Here is a 15,178-nt window from a genome sequence, read left to right on the forward strand (position 1 = left end):
AAGCCCATAACTTAGTTGGTGATCGGATATGGTTTCTTGAGGACTTTCAGTAAGAGACACAGAGATTCTAGAGAAAGAACTCTACGGATGCTTGAATTAAATAACCTGGAGAGTGGGGCTAGGAAGGCATGTTAGGTAGAAAGAAGATGATAGTCAAAAGAAAGAGGAGACAGAGAAGTGTAGAAGAGAGACATGCGGTCACTGAGAAAGAGCAAGCAAGCTGTTTCTGCTCGCCAGTTCTAGTTTCCATCACTCTATGGCCTGGCTATTCTTCACAGTCCAGACATTTGTAATATTATCTGTTGTATTTGTACAATAAATGTCCCTTTCTTAAACTGGTTTGAATGAGTTTGTACTCCTTGTCACCACTGATCCTCAACCAAGACATGGTGTGAACTCTTAAGGTTAGAACTAGAATGACAAAAGGCTTCCATCTCAGGTGATCTCATAGCTGTATAGAGGGCTGGATTGCAAAAGATCATGGAATTACTTCCAAGTTCAGTGACAAGGAGTACCAAGATTGACTAGCATTGTCTGCTATGAATTTGGGAGTGGGGAGTGACAACATATGTGCCATATATTTGCCATCCCTGCAATTGAGGAAGAAATTGAAATAAGCGTACATCTTCCTCTAAAATATGCCAAAGGTCATTGTGTGACTACATGAGGGAAATATAAGGTACACAGGAAAACCCCAAATATATGTAATTTCATCACCTATAATCACAGTAGTTTATTGAACTTTTGTCTGTTTCTATCTATTCTTTATAGTTATGCAATCCTTAATTTCTTTCTATGGCAGGTCACCCACAGAAATGAATATAAATCATTTATTTTCCTGGCAGGCTTCGTTTGGACTATGTTGATATTTAAACAGTTCATGGAAAAGTATGTCAAGGCTATAAATAAATTCTCTGTACATTCCAGATCATGAATATTGTTTATGATCTGGGCCAGGAACAAAAGCTGATTAGGGAAATTACCACATATTCCTGAGACAACTTAGGTTTAAACCAAAGAAGATATTGACTTTTCCCACTAAATAATAATAATTAATGACAACAACTAATATTAACATGATAGAGTGGGCAGTTAGTTAGATATGAGCAGGGAACAAATACATTCCAACTGATTAAAAGGGAAGAAACCAAGTTCCAAACCACAGGGAAAGACTGGGGGGTGGGGAATAGGCACGCATTGTTCCCCACAACCACTGCCCTACAGCAACCTATAGCTTCATTAAAATACATTACAGTTTTGACCTTCCCATCCCCCCAACCTCAAGGGGGATGCCTGCCATGATGTCACCACAAGGACCTTATAGGGCCAAAAACTCCCCCTCCAGACCAGCAGGAGGAGTCCCTTAGATGACCGGAAGCAACCTCAGTCAGAGACCACCCTACTTATGACCCATAGCCTATGCAAATATAAAAAGAAAAGACATCACTGACTACCCCCCCGCCCCCGTGCAATTACCGCCCCTATGCCTGCCCACTCTTCCATCTTGAGAGTGTACTTTCTTGTTAACTGCTATTAAACTCTTGTTTACTTGAGAGTTTGGCTCTGAATTCTCTCTTGGCCGAACTCGAGAACCAAGGTCAGTGTGGAGGCAGAAAAGGGACTCACTGCTGACAAATACAGCACTTCACAGACTGCCAAAAAGTGAAATGGCCTCACGTCTCTCTATTAAATACAAAATTGCTGATGTTAGGGACTGTGTACCTATTACAAATACACCATCCAGGAAGCACTATCCCTAAATTGGAGTGAATCAGGGCAATTATCAAGAGTCCTGCACTTTAGGCAACATCGAACTTGTGGTAGACTGAGAAATAATTAATGGAGGCAGCCCAAAGGAGGTAATGATCTAGTGAACACTTAAAAAGAAAACTATTGCCTGACAAATATACACATATTGGTTTGTTGGTCAATCAACCCTTTTGCAATTTCTCTATTCCTTTCACTGTATTTCATTTGGATAACCATGTTGGGTTGGGGAGGGGAGGGTGTGTGATGGCACCTCACAGTGATTGGACCTGGCTAAAACGTCCTAGGGAAGCCTGAGGGTCAGTAAAAGTATGCCTGCCCCATGGTAATGTGAAACAGTCATTAATGATAGGAGATTGCCCAGTAGTCACAAAATGACAGTTACCAAAGAAAGAAGCTAATTATTAATTGTGACTTTATAGCTGAGCAGGAGTTGAGACATTACCAATCACAGTCTTAGAAGTGATCTGTAGGAGAGGAGCTAATTAAGTTCTTGTGAAGAATGACAAGACCATTGTTCCTTTGAAGTCCATATTCTATCTGGTTGCCTGGGTGATTCTGTCCAATCTACATGTATGTACACACATAAAAAAAGAAGCAGTTTGACTTTGAATATTAATGAAATGTACAGTGTAAGTACTTAATTTATTTGGTGGATTTACCTTTTTTTGAAACTGGTGGTTGTTCTCTCTTCTACTCAGAATTGGCTAGGAAGATTCTCAGAAACCACAGACATGGTAGTGTGGCATAAGGAGGGTAGCATAAGAAGGAGGTACTAAATATCAAAAAGCAGGCTGAGTGGGGCAGAAAGGACACGTGGCCCACAGCTATAAAGAAGGTATTGGGCAGGGGCACCTGGGTGGCTCAGTGGGTTAAAGCCTCTGCCTTCAGCTCAGGTCATGATCCCAGGGTTTTGGGATCGAGCTCAGCAGGGAGCCTGTTCCCCTTCCTCTCTCTCTCTGCCTGCCTCTCTGCCTACCTGTGATCTCTTGTCTGTCAAATAAATAAATAAAATCTTAAAAAAAAAAAAAAGAAGGTATTGGGCAGAGCAGCTGGCAGTCACAAGGTATGACCTCAAAAGCATGGAGTGAGTGAAACCTCGCTACACACCCAAATAGTTTACCTACTGATACTTGAATCCCAATCACCATAGACTCATTACTTTGGTTCAGCATTGCTCATTCCCTGTGGTTCTTTATAAACATCTAAACACAATTCAAAGACTCCAAATTCTGAGACCGAAGAGGTTTATCAGATCTCATTCCTCTGTTCATAAGGGAGGATTGCAGAAGAGCCCTGGGCTCTTTAGGTAGGGGCTAGGAAAAGGCAGTTTGAAAATGAAGGGCTTGGGAGTTTGAGAAAGTCTAGCAGACACCTGTTGGGATGTCTGTCCTGCTCACCTCAACTGATTTCCTCTTTTGCTGGGACCTCTCCTTTTGAGAAGAATCTCCTGGCTCGCTGATGGTTTTCTGGGGGAGACTGAATGCCTGGTTAGGTGAGGATAAAGGCACAGGCTGCCCATCATAAACAGTGTCATCTAATCTGTCTGCCCATAAAGGCAGGTGTGCTGAGAACTATTCCATCATCCTGTGGAAGGTGTATATGTGGGATAGAGCCGTAATGAACTAATATGAGTTTGCTCCTTGGTGAGTCAGAAACTACATGGGGTAGAGTGTAGAGTGGTCGCACGAGGGAAACATGATTGGTAGCAAATAAGGAGATCACAGCGGCTAACTTCCATAGCCATGACTCCCTGAACAAGGGTGAATAGGTTCCTTTAATTTAGGCTTAGGATGAATATTGAGATAGGGAAGCCTTGTCACCGTATGCAGAGGTGGGCATAAGGTGGCGCATGAGCCTTAAGGAAACGTACCTAGACATACATTGTATGTTATGTAAATGAGGCTGTGCTCGTCCCTGGGCTGAGATCTTAGTATTATAATGAGTTGAAGGTAACTGCCAGTCACTCCATGGTCCATCTGTGCAGGCATGAGTTGGGAGTTAAGTTCAATCTGGTCTGGGTATTCTGGGCTGTCCGGTAACCTTTTGTCCCGGCAGTTGCTTTTGCTTGAGGGGTATTTTTGGTTTCCACCACAGAATGATATGCCCTTTGGGTCTCCTGTTAAAAGATAAGCTGGAAAGAAGAGCTTAAGGAAAAATATGGGAGAAAGTTTGGTGGGTTCACACAAGTGAGCGGTAGAGATCAGGTCTAGGGGTCAGCCAGTGACAGAGCCTGAGCAGCCCTGAAGGCATATGTTAGTTTCACGCACAGTGGCCCAGACTCCCATGGAAGCTCCTCCTGCCACACGGCTGCCCCTTCCTCAGTCCATACCTGTGGCTTCCTGGTAAGTGACCTATGACCAAATGACTTAAGATCAAAAAGAAATACATCAGCCTGGTTTACACATAATTTTGCATAGTTAGCCCGGCACCATCTGAAAGTAAAAGTAGATGACTGCAGCGCTACAACCCCACCTTGGGGTACCCCCCAAAGGATACCAGGGTAGGGAAATCTTCCCAGTGGGCAGAGCTTTGAGTAGCACATCTGGTTGTCTATTATGTCTGAGAGAGATGACCTGAGGTGCAGATCTGCTTTGACTCACAGGCAGTGACCAATGGGTTAGCCACGGACTTAGAACAAGTTTCAAACAGCAATCCAGTGTCCCTTGGAAACCTGGAATTTTATCAGCTTGAAAATGGTAGGTAAAATTCGTAAGTCAGAAGTAATTTAATAAATCATCCAATCCCCTCATCTTCCCACGGAGAAAATAAGGTCCAGAGAATGTATGTGATTGGTCCAAGGGAAGCTCTAGATAACAACCAGAATTGGCATCTTCTGGATCTCAGCTCAGGGCTCTCCCCGGAACAGCACACAGATTATCATTTACTCCTTTGCCAGTATTTCTTGAGCTTCAACAACATGTCATGCTCTTCTCGGGAAATAGGGATACAGATAAATAAGGTATGGCCCTGCCCTCCTGTGTTTGTTATGTGTTTTGTGCATGTTGGTGTATGATAGTCATATCCTGTGGCAAGAAATAAGTGAAACCAAAATGGCAAATCCTTTTTCAAGTAGGACAGGCTGAAGAGTGCCACATGAAATTAAAAATGCTAGAAAGTGAGCCAGCAAGAACTCTATGACTTAAAACAGACACCAACAGAGATATTAATTAATCCAAGGTTGGATTTGATTGTGAAGGGGAGTTTGCCCCACTATCACTGCTGGGAAGAGAGCCATTTTTAATGGATTTTGATGGCATCCTGCCTGAGTCTTAGTACCTAAATGTTAGCCTGGGTGAGATAAAATTTGAATTAAGTGATCAGGAAGACTGGTGAATGGTACAATCTGCAATTATTTCAAACAGTAGAAAGTGGGGAAATAGAACTATTGAGTACCCAAAAGACTTGTTAATTTCCACCAGAAGAGGTCTCCTCTCAGGCTTCTTTACTGTCTTAGATGAAAAAGGGTCCCTCCTCACCCCTCAGACCTGAACCTCATGACCTTACCTCATTTCATACCCTGCTTCCTCAATTATCTTCTCTTTCTGAAATCTTTAGCTTCTTCCTACAGAATGCTTTCTTCTCTGCTTTTACACATATATAGGTCTCCTTTCATTCGGAAAAAAAAAAGTTGCTTATCCTCATGGCCCTCCTACTTATTGTACAATCGTCTTTCCTTCTTAAACCATCAAGCTTTGAGAGGAATGGTTTATACCTATAAGCTACAATCTGGCTTCAGGCCCAACTACTATAGAAAACGCACTCCTAAAGCTCATGCATGGTTTCTGAAGCATTAAATGAAATAGCTTGTCTTAGTCCTGATTTCCCTTGACCACGGGTAGATTTCCGAGGTGTAGAGCATCTTATACCAAGCTCTAATACCACATTTTCCATGCATGCTGGACATTTTCGAGCATTCTATTGCTACTTCAATGTAGTTAAAATTGAACTAAAAATTTTCTCCACTGATATTCCCACAAATGATTCTCCTACGTATGACTGATGGCAAGTTCTATGACACAGGGATCACATCGCTTGCATTTATTGCTATGGTTTCCTCCCGCTGCTTGACGTAGTCAGTTGTTAAAATGAATAAACATCATTCTCCCACTCACAGAGCCTTAATTCCTCAGAGTCATTTTGAATTCACCTCTTTCCTTTGTCCCATAAATTATTTTTTTGTCTTTTTTTGTCACATAAATTAAATCAGTGATCAAATGTCGTCAATTATGCCTTCAAAATATGGTGGTTAAGAGTACAGATTTGTTGGGGCACCTGGGTGGCTCAGTGGGTTAAAGCCTCTGCCTTCAGCTCAGGTCATGATCCCAGGGTCTTGGGATCGAGCCCCGCATGGGGCTCTCTGCTCCGCAGGGAGCCTGCTTCCTCCTCTCTCTCTCTGCCTGCCTCTCTGCCTACTTGTGATTTCTGACTGTCAAATAAATAAATAAATATCTTTAAAAAAAAATAAAAGAGTACAGATTTGTTGGGGCACCTGGGTGGCTCAGTCACTGATGGTGTCTGCCATCAGCTCAAGTCATGATCCCAGGGTCCTGGGATCCAGCCCCACATTCCGGCTCCCTGCTCAGCCGGAAGCCTGCTTCTCCCACTCACAGTCCCCCCGCTTGTGTTCCCTCTCTCACTGTATCTCTCTCTGTCAAATAAATAAATAAAATCTTTAAAAAAAAAAGAGTATGGATTTGCAGTCTAGTAGATCTTTTTTTACTCTTTGCTCTGCTATTTTCTAGCTGTGACTTTGGGCCAGTTCCCTAACTTCTCCATTTCTTCATCTATAAAATAAGGATAATAGTGGAACTAGGGGTGCCTGGGTGGCTCAGTGGGTTAAACCCTCTGCCTTCAGCTCAGGTCATGATCCTGGGGTCTCTGCTCAGCAGGGAGCCTGCTTCCCTTCCTCTCTCTCTGCCTGCCTCTCTGCCTACTTGTGATCTCTGTCTGTCAAATTAATTAATTAATTAATTAATTAATTAAATAGTGGAACTATATGAGGTTAGTGAGAATAAATGAGATAATGTAAATAAAATGCTTAGCACAGTACCTGACACATAGCAAGTACTCAATAAATAATAGCTATTAAAATTATCTTTCACTACTCCCCATTGTGAACTCACACTATGCTAGGGATGTCTACTTACTACTTCTTATCTTTGCTGTTTCTTTTAGCTAGAATGCTCTTTCCTTTCTACCCATTCAAAATTCTATTTATTCTTTTTATTAATTTCTATTTTTTTGAAAGTGATGCATATTCATAAAGTTAGACTAATTAGACTTATAAAGTAAAAAGCAAACCCCTATTCCTTCTCTCCCAACTTCTGATCTATACCACTAAAGCAGCCACTTTGAATAATTTTAGCTATTTTTTCTAGCATTTACTCCCGTACTTCTATATAATGTATTTATGCTGATGTTTCTTGATCTTTCAATTTTTAGATAGTACTTATTTTCTTCTTATTATGGAATATGCAGATTTAGACCTCTTACAACATCACCTTTTCTAACTTGTGTTCCCTTCATCCTACAAAAGATGTGGTAAATCAGTAAGACGTTTTCATTGTTATGGCTATGTAAATGTCTTTCACTTTGGGGCCAAGTAGCATTTTATCACGACTCATTTACTTTTTTGTGCAACTTTCAGCTTTCTCTGGAGTTACAAACTGCCTTGGTTTTTCCTAGTTGGCTTTATTTTCTAGGTATCAATCACAATTCTTCACTAATTTCCCATACAACTGTAAAACCTTTCTGAATACTATTCTGCACATGGTCAAACACATCAAGTAATCTATCAGTTAATTTTCAAAAAATTTTTCTCTAGAGACAACCCTCCTGTATCCCTCTATCTTCCCACTCTCCACTAGCCTGGTTGCTCCCTGGGTACGCCACACAGCTGTCTACCCCAAACTTTCTTCCTTTTTCTTTTTTTTTTTTTTTAAAGATTTTATTTATTTATTTGACAGAGAGAGAGCACAAGTAGGCAGAGCAGCAGGCAGCGCGAGAGAGGGAGAAACAGGCTCTCAGCTCAGCAGGGAGCCCGATATGGGGCTCGATCCCAGAATCCTGGGATTATGACCTGAGCCGAAGGCAGCCACCTAACCGGCTGAGTCACCCAGGCGCCTTTCACCCAAATTTCCTTTCATTATCATTATCATATGGGGAATTCTCTTCACCTCACTGTTATGTTTATCCCATTTTCCGGATCTCATGAATTCCTCTTTCTTGGTCTGCTCTCTCAGAGGATGGAATGTACATTCTAGTCAGGTCTACTTACGATTTACTGGAATATTTTCACCTCCACATCTCTGCCATTTATCTTAGTTAGAACGGTCTCCTACTTCCTGTCTGCACGTCCAAATGTTATTTGCATTTTCAAACTTTTTATTTTTATGAAAATAATATATGCTCATAGTTCAAAAGTTAGTTATAGAACCTACAAAGAGAAAACACAGAAGTCTTTTTCATTCTCAATCTATGCATCTAGAGGCAAGTACTTTATTTTAATTGTTTCTTCTGGTGTTTACCTCCTTATTTCTAAATAATTTAATGATACTGATATATTTTTTTAAAGATTTTATTTATTTATTTGACAGATAGAGGTCACAAGTAGGCTGAGAGGCAGGCAGAGAGAGAGAGGGGGAAGTAGGCTCCCTGCTGAGCAGAGAGCCTCCCATGACCCTGGGATCATGACCTAAGCCAAAGGCAGAGCTTTTAACCCACTGGGCCACCCAGGCACCCCTATACTGATATATTTTGACTTAGTAACTTATTATGGAAGATGGATTTACTCTTCTTTTTTTTTTCTTTTTCTATTTTGAGCATCTTTTCAAATTAACATATAATGTATTATTTGCCCCAGAAGTACAAGTCTGTGAATCATCAGGCTTACACATTTCACAGCACTCAGATTTACTCTACTTATGCCATATTATCTTCTCTGTCTCTAGTCTCTATCTTCCCAATATAGTTTGGGAGGATGTAGAATTCTGAATTAGAAATCATTTTCTCAGAATTTTAAAGGCCAAACTGTATCTCAGTGAATTCATTGTGATTCCTAGAGATTGCCTCTTCTCTTCCATTGTACTAAAATACCCCATCCTTGGGCGCCTGGGTGGCTCAGTGGTTGAATCCTCTGCCTTCGGCTCAGGTCATGATCTCAGGGTCCTGGGATCGAGTCCCGCATCGGGCTCTCTGCTCAGCGGGGAGCCTGCCTCCTCCTCCTCTCTCTCTCTGCCTGCCTCTCTGCCTACTTGTGATCTGTCTGTCAAATAAATGAAAAAAAAAACCATCCTTTTAATAGAGTTCTAGCTTGCATGCCTTTGGTATCTTTTTTAAAAATAATTTTTTAATTTTTTAAAAAACATATAATGTATTATTAGCCCCAGGGGTACAGGTCTGTGAATTGCCAGCCTTTGGTATTTTTTTTTTAAGATTTTATTTATTTATTTGACAGAGAGAGATCACAAGTAGGCAGAGAGGCAGGCAGAGAGAGAGGAGGAAGCAGGCTCCCTGCTGAGCAGAGAGCCCGATGCGGGGCTTGATCCCCGGACCCTGAGATCATGACCTGAGCTGAAGGCAGAGGCTTTAACCCACTGAGCCACCCAGGCGCCCCAAGTATTTTTTTTTAAGATTTTATTTATTTATTTGACAGAGATCACAAGTAGGCAGAGAGGCAGGCAGGGGGGCTGGGGAAGCAGGCTCCCTGCAGAGCAGAGAGCTCCTCTCAGGGCTCGATCCCAGGACCCTGAGATCATGACCTGAGCCGAAGGCAGAGGCTTTAACCTACTGAACCACCCAGGCACTCCCTTTGGTATCTTTTTTTTTTTTTTTTTAAGATTTTATTTATTTGTCAGAGAGAGAGGAGAGCGAGCGAGCACAGGCAGACAGAATGGCAGGCAGAGGCAGAGGGAGAAGCAGGCTCCCTGCCAAGCAAGGAGCCTGATGTGGGACTCGATCCCAGGACGCTGGGATCATGACCTGAGCCGAAGGCAGCCGCTTAACCAACTGAGCCACCCAGGCGTCCCCCCTTTGGTATCTTTTTAATAGAGTTCTGACTTGCATGCTTTTGGTATCATGATTATTAGAATACACCTACTTCCCCATTTTGAAAAGCAAAACAACATTAGATCATCTACAGTCCCTTTGGACTTCTGCTGTTCTCCGTGATTACTAACATCATTCGTCAGTGGCCTCAATGTAATTAATATGGGCTATTTGGAGCGGGACAACAGGAAGCCCTGATCTTATCTGACAAAGTGACATTTAAGCTGAGATCTGAAGGACGAATAGCAAAGTCCACGAAAGCATTCCAGTGGAGATGGCTGCACGTGCAGAAGCTGTCAGGGGAAAGAAGCTTTGGGAACTCAAGGGAGGAAAGGTGGCCAGTGGGGTGGAGCTTGGTGACTGAGAGGGAGACTAGGCCCACCTTTTTGCTAGAGACGAAGGCAGGGGTCAGGGAACTCAGGGCCTTGTTGGTGATGCTAAGACAAGATCTGGGACTTATCCTAAGAGCGATGAGAAGCTACTGAGAAGTCATTAAGCAGGGGAGTGATTTGATCTGTCTTCCAAAGATCTCTGGGGTTACAGTGTGCAGAATGGATTGGAGAGAGCCAATAATTAGGAAGATATGGATAAAAACAGTTTTAAGTAAGTGTTAGAGCCAGACTTGGAGGACAGAAAGAAATTTCAAATGGGCAAAAGGTAGTCTTATGAAGTAAGTTTGAAAGCTCAGCAGACAGTTAATTTCTTCAACTTGCTGATGGCAGTGATTTAGATGCTGATATAACAGCTGCACTTTTCATTTTTTAGTATTAGATGTAAAAAGTGTTCTGCTTTTTGTTATTCCCCTTCCTGATGGATCTTTGAATTGCTGATCAACTGACTGATCCCAGAAGCTGTTTGCTCCCCTCCTTCCCAAGTGCGGACAGCATCCTGTGGCCTCGTGATTGTTCTGTCCATTTGCCATGGTGAGATTTCTGAGGGGTTGGGGTAGAAGGTTGGAAAGAGTAAGGGAAGCAATAGAGAAGGGCTTCTGCGGGGCTTCCACAGAAATGGGCCAGCAGAATTGAAATGGTGGAGGAAGAACACTTTCCCTTTTTCTGACAGTAAGCAGTGTATGTAGTCAAGACGGTAATAAGGACGGAAGACTGCTTCCTCAGAATTCCTACCTGCAGGAGACTGGGGCTTCTGCTGCAGTCAGCTGATCCACCGCAAGAGCTGGTGTTATATACCACGGCTTCTGACACTTTAGGCAAGAGGAAGTTAGTTTTTGCGGTTCTGTTTATGCAGTTGGCCAAATGAAAAATGCTGGCTGATGGGTTTGCTTTTCATAGTCATTGACAACAGCTTTCTACAACACCTAGGTTTTCTTTGGAAACTGTGAAGAGGTACTGAAACGAAGAAAAATAATTTCTTCTTGTCTTAAAGAAGCTCACAAAGGAAAGGAAAGTAATATGGAGTAGTAACTTTAATTGCACGTTGGGTTTGGATACGGGAAAAAATTAACTTGCATCAGTTTTGTGTTTTGCTGAGCACGTTTTGATTTGTGTATTGCATTTTTATAGTCAAGCAAATCAGTCTGGACCCATGAGTATAGGTGTTGTGAGGAAATAATTAGGACATTATCAGAATTATATCAGAATTATAATAACAAATGAAAATCTGATATATTGCTATATCTTGGGGGATCCTAAATACCTTGCTTTTAAGCTGGACAACATAGAATCGCATGTGACATAATACACAATGGTGTGTGAGAAAATAGTGTGAAATAATTTCTAGTTCTTTAGTTTTTTAATTTATTTAAAAATTTTTTTTAAGTAATCTCTACACCCAGTGTTGGGGGGTGGTTCAAACTCATGCCCCGACATCAAGAGTCACTTGCTCTTATGGGCTAAGCCAGCCAAGCACCCCTAGTTCTCTAGTTTTTTCAAAAGTTGATCTGTTTGAGAGACACCTGGCTGGCTCAGCCAGTAGAGCATGGGACTCTTGATCTCTGGGGTGTGAATCTGAAACCTCCCCCCACAACACAGGGTAGAGAGATTTCTTAAAAAAAGGAAAAAAAAATTTTAAAGTTGATCTGTTTGAATCTGTAAGTACATCTTTTCCTTTTTTAAAAAACAAAATTGTATATGGAAAGATATTACTTATTATTTTCTAGGAAGTACTTGGCATCTCCAACGTCTAAATTCATTTTCTATCACCTATTTTATTGATAAGTATGTATTTTATTGATAAGAATTCTAGACTTATTCCTAGAACAAATGATAATCACTGCTTCCACCTCCAAATTCCAGTATCTAGAACAGTGCCTGCCACATAGTAGGTGTTCAACAAATAATTAGTGAATTAAATATTAGTTGCTGTGTTCAATAAAGTAAAGCCAGAAAATGAACTCTATTCGAAAATAAATCTTTGAAATAGTAGAGAACAAAACCTTAGATCCATTTTGCCAATAAAATAAAATATCCTACTATCTGATTAGTATATATCTAACCTAAAATCTTAAAAATCATTAGATATAGCCTCAAGTGTGAACAAACAGAAGGAACCATAACAGGGAAAGAATTGGGAAATGTTTCCAATTGTATTGCTCCTTGGCAATTAATACAATTTGGTAACATACCTTAAGACTCCTGCCTTGGCACTTGGTTGGGGATGGGCTACTCATTGCTCACAGAATCAAGTTCGAACTTCATAGGGTGTTTCTGAAGATTCTTTTGGGCCGCTCCACCCACACACCCCAGGCGTCCGCCAAGACCGTGTGTTCTTTTTCTTAACTTGCACTGCGCCTTCTTACCGACCTCTCCCTCGGCCTAAACTTTGCCCACTGGGCTCCTTCGGTCCCACACCCTCTACAACCTTCCCACGTTGCAAGGTCGAGTTCGATCTCCAGAGCTTTCAGGGAAGCTTCTCCAGCCCCTTTTCAAATGCAGTACGGCTCTGCTGAATTTCCCCCAACCCTTGGAGCCTCTACTCGCAGCCATTACTTTCAAACGTGGGTTTTTGCCTGTCGCTACCTCTCCCGTCCCCCATTGGATTGCAACCACCTTGTCGGGGAGGTCTTTTGAGAAGTCGCCGTGTCCAGCCCCTCGCACAGTGCCTGGTGCAAAGGAAATGCCCAGTAAAGGTTTGTTGAAATGAACGTAAGCTCCAGAGAGGAAAAGAAGCGCCTGTGCCCAGCAGCAAAGGCCCTTCACGACCCGAGGGGAGGCCTGTGGTGTAGGTGGACCCTGTCCCCAGCTCGAAAGCCGCAGGAGAATGTGGCGCGGCAGGAGGCTCGTGTGCAGGTCCACTCTCTACTTGTTTCATCTTCACTCCCATGGAGGAATCTGAAAGTTCTTCTCCGGCAGCCTCGGGGCAAGCTGGCGGGGCGGCGCAAACCGGCTGAGGTGGGGGTTGGACTACCCGGTCTCTTGGCAAATTCTAGATTCGGGTTTTATATTTAATTTTTTGAAGTTTCACAAATTCCGGCTCTAAACTAGGAGCTGAGCGTGGAGAGGGTTTCCTGGAGCATACATGTCGAGACCCAGGGAAGGCTCCCGGCATTCAGGGCTTTGCCTCATTTATTCTCCTCACAGTTCTCACCGCGGGACTTTACCGAACACTCCGGGCCACCTCACCCAGCCGGTGCCGAGTATCGCCGTTCGGCCCAGCGGTCTCAGCCGCTTCCTCCGGGCAAACCCCGTCCGGGCGAGTGGGGGAGCTCCCAGTCCGCAGTACGAGGCGAAACGGGGGGCACGGTTGGACTACAACTCCCAGGATGCTCTGGGAGGTGCGCGGAGGAGGGGGCCAGGGGGAGGGGTTTGGGGTGGGGGGGGGCGGCAGGGAAATCCCGCCCCGCTGCGCAGCAGCAGCGACACAAAGCCTGACTTTACAACCTCATAGAGAAAGTGGAAGTAAGACGGCTTAGGTGGGGAGGCAGGACGAGAGGAGGAACTGGAGGAGGGAAAGCCGCGTAGGTGGGCGCGGAGCGAAGCGAGGGTAGTGGGAGACCCGCGCCTTTGCAGATGAGGAGGGGGCGGCTTTCATAACTAATCCCCCCGCTCCGCCCCGCCCGCGCTGGGGTCTCCACAGTACCCTGCCTGTCCCCACTCCTCCCCGCCGCGGAGCGGGGAGTCGGGCTGCCTCGCGTGCTCGGGGCGGGCCGGCGGACTGCACCGTGGCTCTCCAGCCCGGGTGCGGGACGAAAGCACGGGGCGGAGCGGCCGCCGCGGACCCAGAAAGGGCTGCGAGCGAAGCGGTGCCGCGGACGAGTTAGGGCCGGGGCAAGGGAGTAGTGTGGGGCTGAGGAGCGGTGAGGCGCGGGGTGCCCCGGGAGGGTCCCCCGTGCCCCAAGTGGGGCGGAAGCACGCGGGCTAGCTGCCAAGGCCGGCGGGGAGGGAGGGCGGGCGGTGGCGCTGCGCGGGGGAAGAGTGCAGACAGCGGGGTGCCGAGCCCGGCGCAGGCGGAGAGATTGGGGCGCCCCCCTCCCCGCGGGTGGAGCCTAGTGCTCCTCCGCCTTCCCTCCCCCGCGCGCCAGGCTCGCCTTCTCGGCGGGCTGCGGCGGGAGCGGCGGGGCGGCGGTGCTGGGGCCAGACCAGGGGGAGCGGCGGGGCCGCCGCCCCCGGGACGGGCGGGCCGGGGGCGGGCTGTGAGTGAGGCGGGGCGGGAGCGGGGCGGTGGGGCGGGTGGGGGGGGGCAGCGGGCGCCCGGACGCGAGGGCGCGGGCGGCTGGGGGGCGGGGGAAGCGCGGAGAGCCTAGGAGGGCAGGCGGTGGCGGGGCCGCCCGCCTCGCCGACAGCTTCACGCCGCCGGCCCACGCCGCAGTGTGTTTTGTGGACGGCACCTTCCCAGACCGCCCAGTAGAGCCCAGCTCGGCGCCCGGCAGCCTTCGTCGCGATGTTCCGCCGGAGCTTTAATCGTTTTGTAAGTACACTCGCTGCGGCTCCACGCGTGCGGTTTGCTTGCTCGCCAGCCCTTCGCTGGGTCCCCCGGAGCAGTCTTCTGAAGGGATCGTTGCATCCCTTTGGAGCCACCACCACCACCCTCTTTTAGATTTTTCACTGAACCACGTTGCCCGGGCGGCCGGGGTGGGGAGGCAGGTAGGGCTCCCGGAATCCCCCCTCCCCCCGGACAATTTAACCAGAGCTTCCCGGGGTGTAGCAAACTCTGTCTCCGACGGGGGGCCGCCCTCCACCCGGATGGTGGTGGGTTTCGTGGGGGGGGGGGGGACCGGTCCAGGGGCCCCTCGGTTTGCCAATTAGCCGAAGATGGCGTTTTATTACCAGGGAGGTTGCTTTCTTTTGTTTCCTCTGCCACGAGCACATGGAGGTAAACCTAGACCTGTCACTGTGTCCCAAAAAAAGACCTGGAGAGTGAGGGAGCTGGAGGCGAGGGCAGGACTCGGCGTTGTCCGGGGATCGGC

The 15,178-nt window shown here is 45.8% G+C and overlaps 1 protein-coding gene and 1 long non-coding RNA gene across 4 annotated transcripts in view; one reads left to right on the forward strand and one right to left on the reverse strand.

Annotated features, from left to right (window-relative positions):
- The window catches only part of LOC125092203 (uncharacterized), a 296,189-nt gene extending 282,824 nt beyond the window's left edge, over nucleotides 1-13,365 (reverse strand). The window contains exon 1 of the long non-coding RNA XR_007124844.1: nucleotides 12,398-13,365. This is a non-coding gene — a long non-coding RNA (uncharacterized LOC125092203). The remainder of the gene's footprint in view (nucleotides 1-12,397) is intronic.
- A 1,100-nt stretch (nucleotides 13,366-14,465) lies between these two features.
- The window catches only part of ATP11C (ATPase phospholipid transporting 11C), a 182,423-nt gene continuing 181,710 nt past the window's right edge, over nucleotides 14,466-15,178 (forward strand). For 2 of the 3 annotated variants that reach the window (XM_047715057.1, XM_047715055.1), the window contains exon 1: nucleotides 14,466-14,679. Coding sequence is in view for 1 of the 3 variants with exons in the window: in XM_047715055.1 (XP_047571011.1) it covers nucleotides 14,653-14,679 (27 nt within the window). In the remaining 2 variants the exon portion in view is untranslated. The remainder of the gene's footprint in view (nucleotides 14,680-15,178) is intronic. The other variant, XM_047715061.1, reaches the window with a different exon arrangement.

This window comes from Lutra lutra, chromosome X, assembly GCF_902655055.1.
Source record: "Lutra lutra chromosome X, mLutLut1.2, whole genome shotgun sequence".
NCBI lineage: Eukaryota > Metazoa > Chordata > Mammalia > Carnivora > Mustelidae > Lutra > Lutra lutra.